The sequence below is a fragment of the Lachnellula hyalina genome (assembly GCF_007821495.1).
Source record: "Lachnellula hyalina strain CBS 185.66 chromosome Unknown contig00083, whole genome shotgun sequence".
In the NCBI taxonomy this organism is placed as follows: Eukaryota; Fungi; Ascomycota; class Leotiomycetes; order Helotiales; family Lachnaceae; genus Lachnellula; species Lachnellula hyalina.
Genome location: NW_022157197.1, coordinates 27,315 through 36,225, shown reverse-complemented (window position 1 = coordinate 36,225; position 8,911 = coordinate 27,315). Strand labels below are relative to the sequence as shown.

Here is an 8,911-nt window from a genome sequence, read left to right as displayed (position 1 = left end):
GCTAAGCGGCTGCACAAGTGTCGCTGGGCGATTTACAGAAACCCCCCCCCTCCCCCCCAAGCACTGCCAGAATGGCGTCTAATCGCAAAATCCGAGCTGATTTGGAAACGCGTACTCAAATACGCAAAGCTCAATTCATATTGGCCCAACAGTCCTAAGGACATTTGGGGATGTGCTTTTCAAAGTTAAAGATTAATATGTAAAAGTATTATACGTCACAGATCAAACTTCTCCCCGACGAGCTTTTCACTCAGTACCCAGAGCTTATCCGCATTTTCTTTGCCTTTAGCATACGCCTGTTCCACGGGACGTAATACACAGTCCTGTAGGAAACCACCAGAGAATTCTATCAAGTGTCAGTCTGCTGTCGTGGGACTAGTTGGTGCGGGGTCACTTACCTGCAATCGATGGATCGAGCGCCGCTACCAGCGCAGTGGAAGCTCGTTGGAGAGTTTTTGGCTCCTCCATTTTTATCTCTTTGCCTAGATACAGAAGGTCAGAATTGTATACAAATCAAATACCAAATTGGGTAATTTCTTACCTCCCGAGGTCTCGTTCGCAATCGTCAATACTGATTGCCAAGATTCTGGCGTGGCGTGTTTCCCGAGGTTCGTCTCCATGATAACAATATGGATGGTTAAAAGGTTTTCTGCGTACGTCAAGAATGAAGATCGGAGGGAGTTTCGTACGACCAGGCTGGAGCGCAAAAGATTGAACACCCTTGTTCTTCAACTTCTCCGCAAGAGCAGCCGTAAACAGCACATTTGCAGTCTTTGACTGCGCGTATGCCAACCACGCATGATACTCCTTTCCCTCCTAAACACCCCCTCACATTAACAACGTCACTCACTCACTCACTCTCTCCCGTGCACTTGTGGGATAGTGGAATGGAATACACACCTTGAAATTCCAATCCTCAAACTTAACCGGCCCCAGCTCAAATCCCGTACTACTAACATTAACGATCCTCGCCATTCCCCCCCCCTTCCTGCCCCGCCTTTACCACCTTCCCCAACACCAAATTCGTCAGCAAGAAATGCCCAATATGATTACTCCCAAACTGCGCCTCAATACCCTCTGTGACCTCGAAGCTCGGCCGCGCCATAATTCCCGCACAGTTAATCACCGCATCGATCTGCCCAATACTAACATCGTCGTTGATCTTCTGAGCGGCGGAGCGGACGGAGCTCTGGGACGCGAGATCGACGAGCACGAGCGTGGTGCGAATGGAGGGGTCGATGGCCCGTATGGCGGCAATGACTGGTGCGATGCGTGCGAATGATCAGCCTAGCAGGATTATGTGGGAAGGGGAGCCGTGGGCTAGGGAGAGGGCGATTTCGGCGCCGATTGAAGAGTTGCTGGGGCCTGTGATGAGGACTGGTTGTTTGGTTAGAGAGATTGATTGTTGGGGGTTTGGGATATGGGAAGGGGGAGGGGGGATGTAATTACATGTTTTGCCGGCGATACTGGATGGGAATGCGGCGACGACTTCTTTTCCTGTGGTGGATCTGTTGAATGAAGGCATTCTTGCTTGAAGTCGAGGTTGAAGAACAATCAATTACTTCAAGATCGGTAGGTAAATCTTCAATTTAGCTATGTTGCAACGTATGTTCCGTTCTGTTCCATTCTATTATGTAGTTGACCGTTTAAACAATGACAGATGGTGGCTCTCTAGTATGACACTCCGGTTCTGGATTCAGTTAGATAGAACGTGATAGCAAGAATGCAGATTAAATTGAAAAACGAAAGTAGAGTGGGAGGGAGAGTATGAATATATATTCATATACATACTCATACTCACACTCACACTCACTTCACTCTATCTCCGAGAAGCAGACTTCAATAGAATCGTTATTATGCGAGCGGCCAGCTCCGGCCTCATTGCTGCCTACACGCAGGTATGCAAAGTACTGCAGGGTCATCTATGCTTTGGGGTTTAAGCGGGGATAAGCTTTTAGGGCTGGATATATATGAGTTTTCGGAATTTGAGGTTCGTGAACTCGGAGTTCCTTATAAGATTATAAAGTAGGTTATAGGGGGTATGGAGTAAGCGCAAAGTTGTCTTGGGTTGCCGTAAGTCGACTTACGCTAACCAGTTTAGTAGTGTTTGATAAGTTAACGCACGCACCACTACTGCAGCGCGTCGCGTTTTGTAACTATTCCCAACTTTTCATATGCATTAATTTAAGTATTTCTCCCTACTTATTGTAGTAGAGGATTATAAGTGTTAGATATTATGCTTTTAGGTTGCAAATTATAATTTAAAGTGCTTAGAATCAATTAATTATGTAATGGAAGGGCCAGAAAAGCAGATTATGCATTTAGGCTAGCCTCGTCAGGTACCTCAACTACCTCTATATTTATTTGGAGATGGAAGTACCTGGCAAGTTAGGATGTCTGTGCTGTGCACAAGTTATTATGCCTTTCCGATTTGATTAGCGTAAATCGACTTGTTAATTTTTCAAGTCGACTTACAGCAACCCGTTGTCTTTTCTTCTTTTTAGCGATATGTGCTTAGTAAGGTATTCCTTCTTCTAACTTTCCCTGATGTGAATCAGTTGTTGTTAAGTGCAGATATAATCTGTTAAATTGCAACGATTCATTTACTTTACTAGGTACCTTTAAATGGAAAATTACAGAATGGTTTGAGTATATTTATTTTGCTAACACTCCGCTCTTGGCAATGCAATGGCATTGCAGTAGACGCAGAGTTGAGTCAGCGAGTATTAGTCAGCATGAAAATTACAAAGTGTCGTCAGCACTAGCGAGCCCCTGAACCAAACCACCTCACCCACCCCGCCTCGCCCGCTCCACGTGCACTCTCTCTCGGATCACTTTGCGCAAAAAGGGACATCGCAAATTTTCAAACTTTCAACCAAATTATATTATTTTGGAAGTACCCTAGAGACTGATATATTCTATTCAGCTTTGATGCAGAAGAGAAGTGAAGTGATCAAAAGGAGTGTGTGTAGGGGTTCCAAATGAACCTTGAGCCTGCCGTCCATGTCATTGGAGAAAGAAATCTGCCCCCTTATCTGCTGCTTGCTTTTCTGGGTCTGACGCCAATCTTGTACTCCGTCTGACCTCTAGAAGATCTCATTTGTCTTGAAAATTCACGGCTTTTTTGTCTTCTAGAGGTTCCTGCGTGGGAACTTTTGGTATGCATGGGATCGGTCTGAGTAGTAAGGGGCTGTTGCATATGTTGCTAGGGGCGTCGAGGTATATGTTGGGGTGGTCTCGATTGATGTTAATGCGCCAGAGTCAGCACTTGATGTCTCGATGGCAGTTGAATAGACCGCCGAGCTGTCTGTCGTGGTGCCCGAGTCAGCACTCGACGTCTCGGCAGAGGAAGTTGTATACGCTGCCGAGCTGTCTGTTGCGGTGGTCTCGGTCGATGTTGGAATGTATTCATCGCTTGATGTCTCGACAGAGGAAGATGGATAGGCCGTCGAGGCAGAGCTTGGAGATGCGGCGACGCCCTCATCAGTAGAGGAAGCAGCTGCTGATGAGGATGGATAGCCATGAGAATAGCCAACGTATGGTGTAGATGTTGAATCTGCAGTCAAAGGAGTCGTGCTGGAAGGAGATGCAGGCGTTGAAGATGTAATGGTCTCCCCACTGTCTGTGGATGAGGTTTCTGGTGTTTGTGTTGCATACGCAGAACTAGTCGATGGTGTCTCTCCATTATCTGTAAATGAAGACTCTGAATATGAAGTCGGGTATGATGACAAGATGGTGGATGCAGCACCTGTTTCTCCACCATCTGAAGACGCGGTTCCTGGTGTTTGTGTTGCATATAAAGAAGTAGGATATGAAGTGGGGTATGTGCTTTCTGAAAATGTAGTGGGGTATGATGACAAAGTGGCTGATGAAGCCCCAGTTGCTCCGCTATCTGTTGACGAGCTTTCTGATGAAGTAGGGTACTCAGACGAAGTAGAATACTCCGAGCTTGTAGATGGTGCCCCAGTCGCTCCTCCATTTTCCGAGGATACACTCTCAGATGATGTCAAATATGTCGAAGTGCCTGCCGAGCTCGTACGGTTGAATGTACCGCTCGTGATAACACTGCTCGATAAACAAGACACAGACTTTGATGCCCCACTAGCAGAGCTGACGCCTGATGCCGAATAGCCTGTGATCAAATAAGAGGTCGTTGCATTAGCAGGAATGGGATAAAGTGGAGAGCTCGATGCAATGCTGCTGACCCCGTAGCTCACGCTTGAGGTCGATGCTGCCAGACTTGAAGATGGGTATGACGAAGTAATATAATCTGTGGTGGCTCCAGCGTTGCTTGCGCTTTCAGAGAGCTGAGCTGAGGAGCTGGACGAAGCTGCCTCACCTCCATATCCAGCACTCTCTACAGGAGTCGAAGTAAGGAGGCTGGGAATATAGACTGAACTTGTGGTAGTAGTCTCGCCTCCGTTTGCCGAAATCTTTGAAGGAGTTGAAGTAAGAGGGCTTGGAATGTATTCCGATGTTGTTGAGCTTTCAGCACCAGGAGTTGATTGGTTGCTCGTGGTAGAAGGAAGGCCAGTCAAGGGAGTAGTCTGAATGCATGTCCCTAGTTAGCATTATTTTCGATTAAGCATGGCATGTGGTAGTAGGAAATGGGAAGGTAATATCCCATTTCGGAGTGTAAAGTTTTTCTGGGGTGAAATATTCACAACACGAGGATATCTCTTACCTCTGCTGAAGAAGACGTCGAACTGGCAGCACCTGATGTCTCCCCTGACGTCGAAACGGATACCTCCGAGCTTGAAGGAGAAGGTTGGATCTCAGTAGACTGGGTTGTGGTCTGAGTCTGCGTGAGAGTTGTTGTAGAATCCTGCTCTGAAGAAGTCTTGGCCGAAATAAGGGACGAGGATTCTGTGATTGAGGGCAAGTAAGGTGTACTGGTGCCACCAATGGGAGTTGTAGTGTCTTCAGCAGAAGAAACCGTGGATGTGGGGATGTTGCCCGCGGAACTATCACTAACAGAGCTTCCATAGGCAGTCTCGAAGACGGTGACCGTGCTAGACACCAAGGTAAGAAATGTGACAGTGGTGACCGATGAGCAGCCGTATCCATATTGAGGGATGGCTGATACGAGGTTTGTACTGAAGGAAAGGTTAGTAAGAATTGATTGAATCGGAAATTGAAACATACCCGAGGCCCAGCAAAGCCAAGGAACCTAAGTGGTTGAGACCCATGACGGTAATTGGAAGTGAAAGGGGTGATAAGGCGTGCAATGATGAAAGAGAGCGTGCGTTCGAGAGAAAAGAGCTGGATGAGTTGAGGACTGGAGTTGCTGCAGCTGGCAGCGTGGTCTATATGTGAGAGCAAAGCATCTCGCTTCCATTTGAACTGGATTCATCTCAGAATTGGAAACTGTGGAAAAAGGGGAATTGTTCGCAATGCATCTTGCCGATGAATGCAGTCCTCTATACTTTTGATATGTAGGTCCTACAGACCCTGGGGCGAATCCACATCTCGTATTGTTTTGGCTGGTGCTCCACCTGGTAGTTCGTTATCAAATTTCCGTTGAAGATTAGTTCAACGTGTGCTACGTCTCTGAAATGAAAACTTTCAGAGCGAATTTCTTCGAATCGGTAAGAACACAACTGTCACTATACTCGTGGCCTAGAATTTGCACTTCATGACAGGGATGATGATTTCGATGAACATTCCAAAGTGATGGGGAGCGTACTGCGCGCAGCTTGAGTCTCGGGATCTGACAACGTCTCCAGCGAGTAGGGAGAACGCCGGGAAGCAAACAGGAATTAGGAAACGTGCCACAAAACGTTTTCTTGACTCCGATTAAAGTTTTAGATGATCTACATTCAATCCTATTCAGACTAACATAGGGAGATTTTCGGCAGGGAAATAAAGCTAGCTGAACAATACGAGAATCTTGTCATGCACTTACATTGAAATAGCTCCTCATATTTTCTAGACAAGGCAGAAGCTCATATGCATACTTCCACTTCTGAATATAAATCTGTAGCAATATACTTCGTACACGTTGAAATGTTCTCCACTTGAAAATTGATTGATGCGGAAGTGTCTCTTTTCTCCTGATCTTCACTTCGCTATGACCCAACAAACACCTCAAGCATTAGCGTACCACGGGAAGTACGCCTACAACCACAACAACAAGCATAGAAGTAACGTGGACTCAGGAAACGTCTAGTCATACCATACACCAATGTCTAAGGCCGTGGCCCAGCCTCGTCGGAGCACAAATGGGAGGGAAAGGGTTCCGTTTGTACTCGTAAATATGCAACTACCCTGTCGGCCCGCAACCAGCGGTTCTTCCCCACTGTTAATCAAATAAATGTCCAATAGATGGGGATAACGGGATGTGAGGATCGGAACGTTGATGAAAATCGAGGATCAGAATGCAGGTCGATGTTTCAGGTTTCGAATGTGCCTGAGCTAGAAGGGATGAGCAAGTTACACAAGCAGAAAAGGTCGCTTCATGCAGTAATGCCCGAGAACCTATAGGAAAGCATTCTATCGGCGTTGTTTTTTGCGCCGAGGTGTCGCAAGAAGCGTGAAAGAGAATCATCGCCGACCTCATTTGCTTAAAGGTCCAGTGGGATCGAGTATTCGCATGGCATAGACCCAGTTGCAATCATACCTCAGTTCCCAACTGCAGTTTTACCATGGTTTCTAGCTCTCATCTCAATTCAGCAGAGCAGCCATCCAAAGCAAATTCCCAAATTCATCAACCCCCTCACACCACCTTGCCATCGCTTCGGTGATTCCCCCCTTCATTTCCCACTCAGCAGCCCGGCCGCGCCAGATATTTTGAGATCCCAAATTGTCAATTCCTTCTCTGGTAATCCTTCAGATTTGAACCTATCGAGCCGATGTGCCCAAGTGTCGCTGTTTTCATAGTCCCAAAGAATTCGAGGACTTGGCAGTGGAACCAGGTCGTAGGTGCCTTCTTCGCAGCTTCGATCATGTTTAATCCTAGTCTCGAGGAGACTCTCAAATACATACAGAAGGCATGACGTTCTAAAAACTTTGCGTGGTAAGTGAGATGTAGTGCGTCTCTGCACGATGGAAAAGGGACTACATACCTTCGCAGACTTTCGTTGAATACCCATTCGCGCTGTGTCAGGACTTCTTTCCGGTATATATTTTGGTTTTGGTTATGTAAATCAGTCATTTGCATTGCCATTTCCTATTTTGGTCATGAGATTTTGATAATATTTGAGAATCTAGGGGTTAAAAGCAGGGGGTTGGCAGTTGTGTACTGCATTTATATAGTAGCTTACCGCAAGAGCGACAACCGCCAATGTGGGATCATTCTGCCTTTTGGACTGGGCATCTTGTGCATGAAGGAGCAGATATATAGTCATTGACTGTATTGCGGATACAAGATTGTATTTGTCGTAATTTTGATACTGAACTTCGGTCAGCTAAGAGCACGCCTCAGTTTTTGAAGACGTGTTTGGGAATTACCGAGTTTTTCAATCTTTTCACTTCTGTATCTATACTTCTCCAAACAAAAGAGCTACTTGCTGGTGTGCGACTTTCAAACATGATCACTAACCCGGCACAGACAGCGAGCGCCTCTGGCAAGCACTGATGAATCCCATTTACGGTGCAGTTCTGAGGTAATACATCATTGAAGACACAAGAAGGGTAGATGAATGGGGGTAAATGTCCTTGTATGAGCATCTTCGGGTATGTCATGAATTTGCCCCAGATGACTCGTGCCGTGAGGAACGATTGTGTGGTAGTCGACTTTCTGGGCGAGAAGATGTTGCGATAAGCTCCACCAGAAATAACCTCAAGTCTATCCTCGGCCTCCTGGGAACAGCGGGTTTGACCATCTGAAGGTAGTCTATGCTGTCTATCTTTGCTGATGCCTCTGACCGGTGGAGTCTGCATTTGCGAGTATTCAGTAGACGATTGGGTTAGTGTCCCAATGTGACTTTGCTGTGCTAGAATTTCGCCAAAAGCACCCAAAGTAAGGTCATCAACTGATGACTGAAGAAATTCCGAAATATTCCAGCCAGGAGTTGGCCATCCAATATCTTCGATCGTCAAAGCGGCAGAGTCCTGATCAACGTCCCGGGAGAGCTCGATACCATGCATAGCTGTTTCACCGCTTTCATCCAGATGTGATGTTTCGGCATGCGGGAGAATGTGTGGACCGGAAAGGCTCAAGCCCTTGTCTGAGTACTTACACTGAAGACCGCGTTCTGAGCAGCGTGAACATACGGTGGCAAGATCGCAACGTGCCTTGGCCGCTCGGCATGGAACGCATGATTTCTTTCTCGATATAGGCATGACTCTCCTTCTCCGCCCAGCTGCGGGGACATGTCTTGGAATTCCAGTCGGAATATAGAGAATTTTAGATTTGTAGGTATATGCGTAGATGAGTCTGGCATTAAGAAATCACAGAAGTGGTGAGAATGGAGGGGTGCTTACCTCAGCTCCGGCCGGAGTTCAAGTGGGTCCGGAGATGTTTCACGTACACATTTCATAAAGTAAGCTATGGAAGTTATATACATGGGATTATATTTATCTATGCTATGTAGCAGAGAGTATTAGGCTTAAAGAATGAGCGAGTGCTAATAGTTTCATGCTGAAGATGGCGTTTGTTTTGATTGGGAGACTAATGGAGGCACTACAAAATCGAATAACAAGCCGTAGCCCGCGGGTTCGATTATAGCGGTTTGGGGTTCAGAGAATAGTGGACCTGTTCGCGAATTACACTCCTGTGTAAAATGCCAGGGTCTATTCAGAACGCCCAGAGTAGCCTTCAAAAAGAAAGGTATGTCAACCAGCTTGCTCGATATCAAAATATTTTTCTTGGATCTTCAGGCCCAAGTATACAGGTTTTAGAAACTGTTACATTAGATGGCATATTTGAATATCCTTAAGAAGGTGAACCACAAGGACTAATAGAACCAGA

General features: G+C 46.3%; 1 protein-coding gene across 1 annotated transcript; it reads right to left on the bottom strand.

The window, feature by feature from the left end:
* Positions 1-215: 215 nt before the first annotated feature.
* On the bottom strand, positions 216-1,525 carry TIC32_1 (Short-chain dehydrogenase TIC 32-like protein; the record flags this gene model as incomplete). Its single annotated transcript, XM_031150605.1, is given in 8 exon segments — positions 216-346; positions 399-482; positions 542-649; positions 690-816; positions 859-871; positions 901-949; positions 964-1,260; positions 1,450-1,525. 8 exon segments carry the CDS (start codon positions 1,523-1,525, stop codon positions 216-218), a joined length of 885 nt encoding a protein of 294 aa, XP_031004671.1.
* Positions 1,526-8,911: the final 7,386 nt, after the last annotated feature.